Source organism: Vicugna pacos, chromosome 4 (genome assembly GCF_048564905.1).
Source record: "Vicugna pacos chromosome 4, VicPac4, whole genome shotgun sequence".
Classification (NCBI taxonomy): Eukaryota; Metazoa; Chordata; class Mammalia; order Artiodactyla; family Camelidae; genus Vicugna; species Vicugna pacos.
In genome coordinates this window covers 37160978-37175161 of record NC_132990.1, presented here as the reverse complement: position 1 = coordinate 37175161, position 14184 = coordinate 37160978, and the positions used below count along the sequence as shown (strand labels likewise).

The following is a 14184-nucleotide window of genomic DNA, read 5'->3' as shown; positions in this document are numbered from 1 at the left end:
TTTTTAAACTTCTGCCAACCAGCAGGCTTTTTTGTTCAGAACCTTGTAAGTCCTGGGCACTGTGGCAGGAAAGGCTTGTTTCTTCTCCACTGGGAGCCTTCTCTGACCCAGGTGGTCTCTCCTCCCTCCTGCTCGTGCCTGTTACAGCAGCTGTCACGTGACATTTTAACCACAGAAGGGGTGGAGGGTGCGGGAGGGATGTCCCAAAGGATCCCTGTGTAAGTGTACCTTCAAAAGCCTCCTTAAAATTAATTCACTTACAGCAAAGACCAAAGTTGCAAAGTGAGTATGGGAAGAAGGGAATTTGATTAGAACTTTGAAAAACAATACTGAAAAATTACAAACGTAAGCTTAGTTTATCTTTTGATTAATATGATATCAGTTATAGTATGCTCTGCGAATTCTTAAGAGAAGAAGTGTTGATTTGGGGAGTTCTAGTTCTCAAAAAAAAAAAAAGCCATTGAATCATACAGTAGAAGAGCTGCCTTCAATTCACAGGTGACTTGTGCAGCATGCTCAGAAATGGTCCTTTCAGTCATAAAGAGGATCGTTTCAGCAAAAATACTTAGTCTCTTTTCCCAAGGGCCTCTCTTCATTATCAGATGTTCCAATCATGCTATTTTGAAGCACCTCTGGCAGCCGTTATCCTACCATTTTTCTCTGAATTGTTAACTGGTGTAACTTCCCTGCTCTTCAGTGGTCCATACCTGGTTTGAGCAGTTCTCCAGCTTTGCCACCTTCAACTTCTTGAAATTCTGCTTTTTAGTTACTTATTTTTACAGGACTTGCACTTTTACTCTGCAGTGCATTTGCTGTTTTATTTTTGGTTTTGCCTAGAAACACCAGATGGTCCCAACAGTCAACAGAGACCAACTGACGAAGACTTGGACCAGATAGATGCCCGTGTCTGGGGAGGGGATTAGCATCTGGGGATGCTAGGGACTGCTACAGTGGACGCTAACCTTGTGAGTGGTTGTTTTTATGTTACGGTGACTTCTGTTTTCCCCTAGGACTCAGACAAGACACTAGTTACAGAGGACACTGTGCGTGTGTTTATGGGTCTATCTGCCCTGCTAAACCAAGAGCCCCTCGGGCACAGCCAGGGCTCAGGGCTTCCCCAGACGCTGTAAATGAGTAAACGCCCAGGTCATTGGTGTCTTTTCGCTGTGATTCCTCCAAAAGTCTTTCAAGATCCCTGTGCAAAGCATAGTTTTGCTCTCGGTCCTGCTCAGTCTAGGGCCTTTCCAAAAAGAACACAGTCCATTTGGAAAGAGCCAGGGGCCCCTTGACCCATGGCCTTGGGATGTTCTCAGTGTCATCATGTCAACTTTTCTGGGTGGTAATCTTTTCTTTGAGCAGATGTCCAAGGATCAAAGAGGCTTAAGGGAAAGGAAAGGGCAAAAATGATAACCTCTCCCCCCTTTAGATCTTTCAGTTCAGTTCAGGAAATCATTCTTAAGTGCCTAGAATGTGCTGCTTCAGTGAGGACAACAGGCCAGTGACGCAAGAGGAACATACCCTCTGGGCAGAGTAGGCAGAGTTTGTCACCAAGTGGGTCCCCAGTGGCTGGTCCCTGCCCTGCTCTTGAGCTCCTCTCTCCTTTCCCTGCAGAGCTGAGCTTCCCTCCCTGCCTCTGTCTCCAGTACCTTCCAGCTCTTCCCTATCCCATCCCATCCTGCTGCATGAATACCATCCAGTTTTCATGATTCAGCTAAAGCAGTTCCTTCCCGATGTAGCACTGCTGAAACACACCCCTCCCCCTCCTGCAGAATCCATCCCTCCCAACCCCGTGTCCCTAGGTATGAAGGTATGAATTAATATCCTAGCCGCCTGCCCCGGCACTGACTTCACACGTCTGCCTCCTCCCATTATCTGGAAAGGGGTGAAGGACAGGACCACAACATCTCTTGCCTCTTTGGCCCAGTGCTAGGAACATAAGGAGGCACTGAAATGTCTGTTAAAGGAATAAATGAATAATAATTACTTGTGCACTGCATTTCTCCCCTCCAAGCATATCCCAAAAGTTTGGTGAGCTATTTGTCTCACCCCTACCACCAGCAGTATGGTGTTTGCCCCTAGGAGATGTTCAGTTGGATTTTAAATGAATGATCGGCTTTCCCTTGGGATGCTTTTGTCTCCTTAGGCCTAAGGACAGGACTCTCCGTCTCTTGTCCTGACACTGAAGAGCCTAAGTCTTAAGATTGAGGGCTTTGCTTTGTGGAACCCCAGGGCGGTGGCTGTAAATTTAGATCATAGCTGTGGAGCATCTGCTAGAACATAGTCTGCTGAAGACAAACTGTTGAGCTTAGAAGACCTCCTGTAATTACCGGAGCAGGGAGTTGCGGAGTCACCTTTGAACACTACCTCCTTGTAGGTGCGCCATGTGGCATGTACCTTTGTGAATTTCCAGGCCCACATTTGCTTCCCACCTTTTGGTCTCATTTGCCTAAAATTGAATATCCATCTAGCAACCCAGAAGGCATGAGACTCCAGACAGAAATATGTAATGATAGTTTTTACTTTTTTCATCGTATTTCATTGGTTAAACTTTGCCTCCAGTACCTTCTTTGAAAGTAAAAAGTATTAGCCAACTTCTGGTTTCTCTCCACTTCTGAGAATATAACAAGACAGAAGTTGGGAGTAAGGGGCAGAAGGCTTTTAAAGCAGACATTTGTGATGAGTTGACATGAACACCTTTGTCGGGGCTCCGTGGAGGCTGTCTGCTCTGAAAGCATTTGTCCACCTTGACTTTGTCAGCAATGGTGTGGTGAGGAGCAGGCTTCCACCAGGTGAGGTTCTCTCATTTGGGGACAGCTTTCTGCTTCAGATGAGCTTTGCTGAAGCGAAGGTCAGAATCTTCATTGGCAAAGACCGTTTCTGCATTTCGGAATGCAGATGTAATGTTCTACACATAACGGTGTCGGGGTCCTATATCAGAAAGAGGTTTCCTGTTGACCACGAAAAACAATGTAAGAGAGTAGTTATTGACTGCTTTCCATGCAAGTGGGAAAACATGGTAAGGCTGGAAACCACACTGACATCATTTATTCAGTAAACAGTTACTGGGTGCCTACTGCTTATGAGACCCAAGGCTAGGCATTTGGATTAAAAAGGTGAGTAAGACAAGAGCCCAGCCAGAGAGCTCTTGGGCGAGGGGAGGCATACAGAGAAACAGATCATTCTAAAGCCTGGCATGTGCTGCCATCAGGGGTGAACAGAACCTTGGATAGAGTCTGAGAAAGCTTCAGCAAGATGAGTGCTTTGAAAGGAGAGAATGAGGAAGAACTCTCTAGATGGAGGTCACTAACTGCATGTGCAAATAGAAGGAAGCACGGGGGCTTCATTGCAAGCAGAAGGCTAGAGCATGAGTGTCTGAGGGCAGGTGGTCCCTGATAAAGACTCCCATGAGAGGCTCGGTGAGAGCATTGCCCACCGAAGTCACATTTGTGCATCTTGCCTGGTGTCCCATGGCAGGCGCCCGGCTCTGGTCACTGACCCTTAGTGCGGGGTCTGATCTACGTTGTCTGCGTCCCAGCCTGCTCTCCAGATAACCTGTCTCTCACGTCATCCAGTTTGAAATGACCTGGTGCCTGTGATGTTGCAAAGACTCCATTTTTAAATTTGCAACAGAAAATAATTAGAGAAATAGACTCTATGGGATTCTTTGGGAGTGTTTTTAATGAAGCTAATACATGGACCTCAAACCAAGCAATTAAAGAAAAAGCAGCTGCACTAGCTTCCCCAGGGACTAGACCTTAAAAGTCTTTGTGACAGAGAAAATTACTTGGGGGAAAATAGACATAAATATCTAAGGAAGCTCTTCAGATTTGAAAAACTGGGAAAATGTAAAGGTATTAAATTCTTATGAAGACTTCACTAGATTAATTTTGGTGGGGGTAGGGTAATTAGGTTTATTTATTTGTTTTTAGTGGAGGTACTAGGGATTGAACCCAGGACCTCGTGTATGCTAAGCGTGTGCTCTCCCACCGAGCTATACCCCCCGACCCACTACATTAATTTTGAGAAGGCCAGACCTGGAGCTGACTCAGCAAGTGCCCACCAGCTCTCTTGGGTGCCCAGTGAAAAATTCTGTGCGTTTCTTTTTAAAGGCACGCGGGGCTCCTTCCTTGCGTCCAGGGACCATGGGGCTTGGGTATTTTATGTCTGATGTTACCCTAACGCTCGTCCTCTTGGTTTAACTGCAGAGCAGCTGAGTTTTGCTTTTGAATGCTCAAGAGACTCCTTAGTCCTCACCTCCCTGCCCAGAATCAGGTATATGGGCTCGTGGGAAACAATTCCAGGCCTCACAGCAATAGGCTGGGACAGTATGATGTCCGTGTGAATAATACTGCATTTCACCACGTCATCTTTACAGTTTCCTCTATTTCAGACTTCTAGGGAAAGATGTATTTTTTTTAATGATTTCACACAGTGCTCTCTGAGGTCCCGCTTGTGCATTAATGTGCACCCTCCCCTCCTCAGCACCACCACTTCGTGGAACATTATCCCTTCCCCTGCAGAGGTATTTTACTGTATCTCTGTGCCTCTCCCCTGGGGCCCAGTCTCCAGAGAGCAGAAGCAGATTCAGGCTACTACCCGTATGATTTTCTTTCTTGCCCAGGACGTACATCTCCTCATTCACATCCCCATGTGTCCTCAGAGAGAGATCCTTGTGTGGGTTCAGTTTTATGCCTTCTGGCAGACATCACCAACAGACTGTGAAGCGGTGCGTTCTTGCTCTCAGAAGACCATCACTACAGAATTCTCAAGCATCCCTGTGGGTCACCTGAAGATTCTCTTCATCCCCCCAGATTTCAGGAGCACACAGAGTTGTTTGGGAATCAGCCAGGGTCAGTTTTCAGTGCCTGCATTAATCTCACCCCTGTGCTTGTTTTCATTCTTTGGTGGCTCAGTCAGCAGGGATTTACGGGCCCTGCCCTGGCGCTCCATACCCGTTCCAGCAGGGCCTGCGCAGCGAGCCCGAGCCCTCCACCTGGGGCAGCAGCGCACCCGATGGGGACTGTACTTTCCAAACCTTTTCTAAGCCTTATTTTTAAATATATCATTTAACAAAGAATTTTTTTAACTCTTGTAAGAGCAGTCAAGATAACGTCGTTTGGATGCTGAAATATCTCTTGTGTTTTCAGTGACCAGCAGATTAAATCAGACAAAATAATTGAAATCTGAACCGACTAGGAAAACGCAGGTGATGTGGTCTCCAGTCATCAAGATCAGGCCCAGCTGCCTCTTTAAAAATTCATGTTTTAATTTTCCAGGTAATCTTGGGCAGGTGATCTTATAAGACATTAACGGTACGCCAAGGGTTTATATCCTTCAATAAGAAAAATGTTTTAAAAACAAACATTTGAGTATCACTGTTAGCTGTATTCATCCAGGGCTTTAAGTTTGATATTCAACTTCTGCTGTGTTCAGACACTTGGCCAGGGGTAGTGGTGGGTGGGGCTGAGCTGTAAAGGCTCCTTTGAAAACGTGGCCGGAGTTTAAAGAAAGCTTGACAAATCCAAGCCTTTTATGTCTAGTTGGCAGTTCCTTTCCAGGGAAGTTTTCTTAAGGCTGAAATATTCCTTCCGTGTGTGCAGCTTTCTCCTCTCTCCCCGCCCCCGGCCCCCCAAGGCCGGGCTGTTCACCCGATGCTCACTGTTTTCCTTTGCTCTCTGTGTTCTAGTCTCCATCTCCAGGCAGTTCCTCACCCCTGGGTGCAGAGTCTTCGAGCACTCCCCTTCATCCCAGTGACCCCGCGGACGCCTCCACAAATAAAGAGGTAGGGTACCACCTTGTTCCAAAAGCCACTATTCCATTACGTTTTGTTTTGTTTTTTATTGAAGCATAGTTGACTTACAATGTTGTGTTAGTTTCTGGTGTACAGCACGGTGATTCAGTTATATAGATATATATGTGTGTGTGTGTGTGTATATATATATATATATATGTATATATATGTATGCTTTTTCATACTCTTTTTCATTATAGTTTATTACAAGATACTGAATACAGTTCACTGTGCTATATGGTGTAGGACCTGGTTGTTTATCTATTTTATAACCCATTATGTTTTATTCTACTTCTGGTTTATGCTCTCCAGTCTCCCACAGAGCTGCCGACCCAAATTACCCTGGGGAGAAAAATTCTAATCTCTCCAGTGTGGAATTCGGTGATTAAAGCCATGCCATCCAATTTGATAGCCACTAGCCACAGGCATCTATTTTACTTCACAAATAAAATGAAAACTTTACTTCCCCGGGCACACCAGCCGTTCCGCGTGCTCAGCAGCCTGACTACCTGACTAGTGGCTGTTGCCCTGGAAGCAGAGATTATAAAACATTACAGAATGTTTGACTGCAGGAAGTGCTCTTAGACATTACACATCAGAAACTCTGTTCAGCATCCTTTCTCATCATGTTACGAGCCTCGATAACATGGCATTACAGTTGCTTTGGGGTTTGGAAAGTGCCCTGGTTTCTTAAATACTCATTTATTTCAGGCCCAAGTGAAATATCTTTCATGACAACAGGGTGACCACTTGTCTTGGTTTCCCTGGGGTAGTTCCAGTTCACACCTGTTTTCCAAGCAATGCATGTGGCAGACACCAATTTCTCACTTTCTAAAGCAGTGCTGTCCAGGAGAACGTTCTACAGCGTTGGAAGTGTTCTACTTCTGTGCTGTCCTGTGTGGTCATCACTAGCCATGTGTACCTAGCAAGCCCTTGAAATATAGCCAGTGGGATCTAGGAACTGAATTTTGCATTTTATTTCCATTTCATTCATTTAAATAGCTGTGTGTGGTGTAGCCCTAAAGTGTCACTTTGGAGAACAAATCACATGGTCACCTAACTGATGGAGGCCACTTTGAGCTCCAGTGGAGAATATTTAAGAGACAAGATGCTGCTTGCTCCCACTAGGGTTTCTGGGACTAGAAAAAGGCAGGTATTTTTCAGTGGGAGGAGCCATTGTGTTCTCCAGCACCCATTGTCCTTTTATACCCAGCTAACTGCTACTCATGTCTACTTATGAACTAGGGTCAGGAAGACACTGGCCTGCGCCGTAATCTGTGTGTGGGCTCCGTTCACTCTAAATATAGATGCTGCCTCCTCAACACTGAAGATAGGCATTAAAGAGGGAAAGCACGTAATAAATGAGTCTCATTTTCCTTCCTTTTGCTAATAATTTTATGTTCAGTTCAACAAAATCTCCATTTTAATCTGAGTGGCAGATCGCTTCCAAAGGGGGCCTTAGTTAAAATGTACTGTTAAAGTGTCATTGAATACATACATTTTCCATTAAATATGCATACAGGGGTATTTTTTATTAATCTGTTCATATGAAACCAGACAAACATAAGGAGACCTTCTCTGAAATGACACCAGCATTAGAATTTAGATTTGAAATATACTTTGTCCTTCTCTGATCTTGATTCTCAGTCCACTGGCACAGGAGAAAGGGGGTTACAGTTTCTGCTGGCCCTGTATCCCACAATTTCACCTTATACTTTATTCATAGCCCATGGATCAGTGAGAACAAATGGCAAGAAGCCATTGTGATAATAACAGTAATGGAAATTACCATTACTTGAGCTTTTATGGTGTTAAGGCATCAGGCCAAGCAAATCACATAGTATCTCATTTAATCCTTAAAATAATTCTGTGACGTAGGAATTATTGTCCTCATTTGTTAATGGAGGAAGCTTAGAGGTTGAGTAACTTACCTGAGGTCCCAGATCTCACAAGTGGTAGCGCCAGGTTTTGAATCCCGAGCTCTCAAAAGCCCATGCTCTTAACACCAGAATCTGCTATCCCTGAGATGAAGAGTGCTTACAGGTCACACACTGTATGGACAAGGTGGCTTGTGTGTCATTGTTCCAATTTTCAGGCCCCCAGGTTCTGCATACAGTTTGTGTGACCTCCTGGAACATCCCAAAGATTTGGCCTTTATCTTCTTGAATGTGGCTCTATTAATTCTTTAACGTTAAGGATCAACTAATGTTCATCTCTGTCCACATATGAGAAAACAAAGGGCTAATCAGACATCTGAATATTCAGCATTTGATTATTCATCAGATGTAATAAGCAAGGCAAATTTGTTAGTTTTTCAGTTCCTACAGGACTTGGCACATGTTTCTGCATATCTTTAGAAATAATGATGAAAATCCTCTTTGTGTGCAGTAATTAGAGATTCTTTCATTTCACAAAACTCTTTCTTTAAAAAGAAAAATTTACTACCCTAGAGACTAAAGAAAGCCAGTCATGAGCTCATGCATAGAGAAGTGAATGTACCAAATGCCCTCTGTGGTGGCTCTAAATAAAACAACAGCTTTCAGAACTATAGACTAATGCAATTTTTTTGTAGCTTCTGCTAAAATCTGGACACTGTCCTTGAGATTAACATTCAGAAAAGTACCCTAAGTGCCCAAGAAAATCTGAATTGGCTTCTTGTGGATGTACCTGGAGGCTAAATCATTTTGATTAAACAAAGGAAAACCCTCATTACCCTCATTACTAGATGCTGAGGGCAGGGATGGGGAAATGGTTGGGGAATAATAATCTGAAAGTTTGTGACCCTTACTTCTGAAGAAGCTAACTTCCATCTGCATACCATGAAGTCATGGATTTTTTTTCTTTAAACCAACAGAATTTAAGCCAAGAGGCCCTCCACTGGGTCTGTCTTCTCATTTGGGTAAATTGAAAGTAAGATTAATGTAAAGCACCACTGAAATTGGAGTTCTCTTTCCCCTTAACCACATATCTTAGCTTTCACTAGGTGTGCATTTTTCCATAAATGCATTAGCAGCCAGTAACCTTTCATTCCCGGTGGATTTGTGTCCTTAGTTTCTGTAAAAGTGATCCTTTCTGAAACCCAAAACCCACCCTCTTTGTGTGAGGAACCCTTTCATCCCAGTGGGCACATCTGCAGCAGGTGTACTGAGATTGCCCTGCATGGGGTATTGTGTGATTAGTGTTGGATTCTTGTCATTATCCTGAATTAAGCAGAGTCTGAAAATTAGGTTTGACTGCCTCCAGTTTTTCACATAACAACACTGCTATTTTTTTGAATGTCATACACAGATGAACTCATTAATCATCCCTTTGCTATTCCCATCTTCCAAGTGAAGAACACTGTATAAAGTGCTGTGATAAGGAGTTGCTTCCCATGATATCCCAGCCGTCACCCAGGGCCGTTCACTCTGCCAGCCCACAAGGCACCCCAGAGTGTGCCATCCATTCAAGTCAACCCATAGAGTAGCTGTGTTGTCTTCTTCTGAAAGGCACATACTTAAATGATCACCTAACACCTGGTAGCTTCTTAGCAATGAAAATCTCTAGGCTTTCTGAGGGTAACCTTTGGCCATTTTAGGGACTCTTGTGTTTTACCTTAGCGTTCCACTCCTGCAATGCTCACATTACCCTGCTCCAGACATATCAGCTGCAAATTCTGTTACTGGTTGAAGCAGGAAAGAATTGTCTACTCTTACTCCACTCAGAGTTGTCTCTAGGACAGTGGTGATAGTTGTGAAGGGAACCAAGTGGTAAGTATTACTCCTCTGAGAGCTAGCGTTTTAAGTGCCATCCAGTCAGGTTCTAGAAGGTTTCTAGCTGATTATATCCACTTCCAAGGATGCTATTGGGAGTCTGACCTTTTCTGTGAGGTGTTACTTAATATAAGAAATTCCAAGGTTTTTAAATTACTTCTTTGTTCATTGTGTTCTTATTTTGAGGTAACACACAATAATGACTTATGTAATGGAATTTTTTAACTAAAATAAATCAGTAAGAGATGAAAGGGAGAGATTAAAAACTTGCAGCCATTTTTAGCACAGTGAGAGATCAGTGCAGCGAAGTGGAATAAAATTCTCCAAGCGAATTCTTAATTTTAACATATAATCATTTCGTTGGTGCTTTTGCTAATCAGCAGTTTCTCACTCAGACACACAGATTCTTAAGAATACAAACTGAGCCCTTTTTATTGCTATTACTGATTATGAATTTTGGTCCATGATTTAGTCTTTAAGATGACAAACATCTCTCTGATTGTGGAAGGCAGGATTTTCAGATTATCTAAAATATGAATGGATGGTTCTGGGCTTTGAGTGACCTTTAACAATAAATGTGTATGTTTATTCACACTTTACTTTCTGTAGCCAAAAATGGTTGACAGCTGGTTAATATCTGCCATTGGTGATGTATTTATTTTTCAAGTCGTGTGGATGATTGTGTTAATACACTTTTCATCATGCTTTGCCCTTTTTGAAACCTCTTTGTCTTAATTACAGTCAAGAAAAAGCTTGGCTTCATTCCCAACCTACGTTGAAGGTAAGAACTGAAAAGGAAATATTGAACACTGAGTCATTCATGAATCTTTTAGCATTTGAAGCACTGGGCCATGAAATGCTAGTGGGGAAAAAAGGCCACAAAGTCGCTTATTCATAGTCTTAAGTCTTAGAATCTTAGACTAAAAGAACAATAGCTGTGACCCTCTCAAGACCCTGCTCCCTGCCTTTGCTGATTCCATCCGGGGAACTCTGAGGCCAGAGTGAGGCTGGTGTGAGGCGGGGGGCTTTGCCCAGCCTAGGACTGGCCAGAGTGAATTCAAAATCCAACAAGCTCCCTTACCTCTGGTCCGGTGTACCTCTTGAATCCCTCAAGGACCATTCAGGTGGGAAGGAGGTTTAACTAAGGGAGAAGTTTGGGTTCTCTTCACTTAAAAAAAAATTTTTAAAAGACCTTCCCAATAATTCCTGTCTCTCACTTGAATGAGCTAGTAATAGTAACATCAAGTACTTACTCTCTGCCAGGTACTGTTCTAAGCACTTTCCGTGTAATAACTGATTGAACCCTCCCGTCGATCTTGTAAAGTGGGTTTGAGTGTTATCTCCATGTTGTGCATGAGAGAACTGAGACATGGAGGGCGTGCACAACTTTCCCAGGGTCCCTCAGAGGAGCAGAGCAAAGCCACGAACCAGCAGTGTGACCCCACAGTTCTCTCTGTAATCTGTTTTGTATGCAGGGCTGCCACTCAGGTTATTCACTACACAGAGGCATCCCATCAGCAGGCCAGGTGGGGCCAGACACCATCCAGGCTCGGCACCCAGCTTCAGGCCAACCACACAAATGGGTCAGTGCCACTGACTCTCTACCAGGGAGGATGGCAGATGATCTGGGGGCAGGGCGCACTATCATTTCCTTGAAGAAGGATTTTCTGGGAGCCAGAGGATGCCCAGACAGCATTTTTGGCCTTTGAAGCCTGTGTGTGAACAGTCAGTGTGTTCCACTGCTCAAGAATGAACTACCTGGACTCATAAACCTTCCTTAACCCTTGGGCTTGAAGCCCAGACAAGCTCATAGGTTCAGTTTTTACCCAAGTTTCTTTCTTAAGTAACCTGGAAATTATTTGCACCATTTTTTCAAAGCTCCAAAACTCCACAAGAACACCTTGGGGAGTTTTCAGATGTTTGGAAACTATTCTTCATATCCATTCTTCCAGGCCTAGAGGTTTTCAAGCTCAGCATTGACATGAGGGTGAAGATGTACTGTGTGTGCTTGTTCACCTGCAGAGCAACACACAGGCATCACTGAAGGGGAAAGCCTGCGATTCCTTGATTTAGGACCATTATAGCTTCAATTTTTTTTTTAACTTTTAAAAGAATACACTAGCACTGACCCTAAAATGAGCTTAGGAAACGAGGGCTTTTTTTGTGAGTGTTACACGGTGACATTTGATTCTAGTCAGTTTCCCTGGAGTATAACTGACATAAGATCATATCTTGAATTTATATGTGTTTAGGTTCAATATTTCTCTTGGCTGCTTGACATTTATACAGCCATTTAAATATTATCTGGGTTGCTCTTAAACATATCTGCATATCTATACTTACTGTGGTCGAAGAGAGACCCTTTTCAGTAACTAGAGCTAAATTCAGTGATGAATATATGATATTGGGAGTTCTGTAGAGAAGATATTTCATTTTTGTTCTTCTCTTAACATTCATTATTTTCCCCAAATAAATAAAAGTTTCTTAAAAGTTGCTGTCCCAGATGAGATCTCTTTTTTCTCAGTAGCTGGTTGGCAAAAATGATTATGCTTATATAATGTTGTGAATCCATTTACAAGGCATAGAGTGGGCCCAAGCTTGTCCACATATGATTTTATTTAGACAGTGCTTCCCTGCTATACGACAGATGTTGTACATTGGGAATGACCTGAATCCTTCTCACATCTATAAAAGTTTCAGAGTAGAAAGCACGTGGCTGCTGAGAACCATGTAAATGACTGGTATGTAGTGGAGGCAGGTTTGTCTGGGTACCATTCAATGTTTGCCCAGAAGTCCTTCTCAGAAAGACTGAGAATCGAAAAAATAAACAGGTTTCCTTATTTAATTACAACACAGATGCTTTGTGAACATGGCCTTTTGTAAAACATTGTTAATTTCTTTTTTTCCACCACCACCTTGGTTTTAGGGAAGGGAATAGATTGTTTTAGGTCTGTACCCTGATAAGTAGCTTATTCTGGGAAGCAGCTGTTAAGCTCAAGATGAGCTTGATGTGTAAGGATAAAAATAAAAGCCATTTCAGATTAGCTCTCCAAGAGGAAAAAGCAAATTGTTTCCATTTCAAGTTATCTAATTTGAAACACTGAAGTTTTAGCAGTGGGCTTTAAGGAAAATATATACATTTCCATTTTGTAGAATTAAAATGCCTCTCTTAGTGCGTCTGTTGGAAAGTTATATGTTAGGCCCAAACATGTTTTAATTTCCAGTAGGATTTACAAGTGATTGTGGTTAGAATCAGATGCCCCCAATTTAAAATATTTAAAGTTTGATTTAAAAGTCTGGTCAATGAGAACAGAAAATTCTGATTTCCCTTGGAATTGATATATGTGTGGATGCAGGCTGGGAACAATATAGCCTGTAAGTCGGGGAGGTTGACAGCATTAGACCACGGCTTTGGGGTAATATCTCTCTTACAGAACTGAGGTCAGAGGCCATTATAGGAATCCAAACAATCTGAAACCCATCCCCATTTTTCTGATTTATAAAATTTGTTTCTCCCATTGTGAATAAAATAGATAGGGGGTGGGGAACATGAATGGGTGGCCAGTAAAGGAATGGCTGTGAAACGAAGTCTTCTAATAAGACAGCCTTCTGCTCACCCAAGCGTGTGTCCAGCAAACATTTATTTGATACCCACTGGGTGACGGATACTGACTAGACACAGGAGAGCCAGAGACAAGTGTGACGTGCTCTTTGCCCTCAAAGAGCTCACAGTCTAACACATGAAACAATATCCTTTATCCCTGAATTTTGTTTAATGTTTAAATATTCACACTGCTTCTCACAGTAAATGGACCTAAGAAGTAATTGTTCCTTCTATTTGAAAACGAGGGCTGAGTGAAGGTAGACCAGAGGGATGCCTTAGGTTAGCAGGAGGTGGCACCTACTCTGGGGTCCCTGGAACTGGCCCACCTGTGCTAGTGCCGAGCAGCAGGGAAGAGGTGGCTTGGATGGGGACATGGCAGTGGCCTCTCTTACCACCATGGCTCCGTGTGTTACAGTTCCTGGACCCTGTGACCCCGAGGACTTGATCGATGGAATCATTTTTGCTGCCAATTACCTCGGCTCCACCCAGCTGCTCTCAGACAAAACTCCCTCCAAAAACGTGCGCATGATGCAGGCTCAGGAGGCAGTGAGCAGGATCAAGGTGAGGGGCGCCGTGTGCTCCAAGGGGGCGGTGGCAGGTGTGGGCCCCTGAGCCGTCCACAGGGGGCACCTCATCCCTCGTGGATCTAGTCCTGAGTTTAGAAAAGAGTAGACGGAAGTGACATGGCAAGCGGTGCTCATCCATGTACCTGCTAACAGTATTAACAGGAGAAAGGTTTCCAAAGTGTGCTGGAGTCTTGATGTATAATTACCATGTATTTTGGTTGTCCTTAGTGGCCAGTCTTGAGGAGAAAGTACATATGATCACAGCTTAGAAAAGTTGAGATGATGCGGAAGGACAGTGTTTAAGTGTCGTAGTTCCAACATGAGAGCTGTGTCACTGCACTTCCAGTGGCAGGTGGAGATCGGTGACTGAAACATTTGTGTTACAGTGTGACGCAAACTGTGTCTCACTGCTTTTGAACTGGTTGATCCCATTCAAGCCAGACGGAACTGGCTTGCTTCACAGAAGGCAAA

General features: G+C 43.5%; 1 protein-coding gene across 1 annotated transcript in view; it reads left to right on the top strand.

Moving 5' to 3' along the window:
* Nucleotides 1–14184, top strand: part of APBA1 (amyloid beta precursor protein binding family A member 1) — a 201884-nt gene that overhangs the window by 162977 nt on the left and 24723 nt on the right. The window contains exons 3-5 of the mRNA XM_072959572.1: nucleotides 5687–5782; nucleotides 10285–10324; nucleotides 13563–13708. Of these exons, the coding sequence (XP_072815673.1) occupies nucleotides 5687–5782; nucleotides 10285–10324; nucleotides 13563–13708 (282 nt within the window). The remainder of the gene's footprint in view (nucleotides 1–5686; nucleotides 5783–10284; nucleotides 10325–13562; nucleotides 13709–14184) is intronic.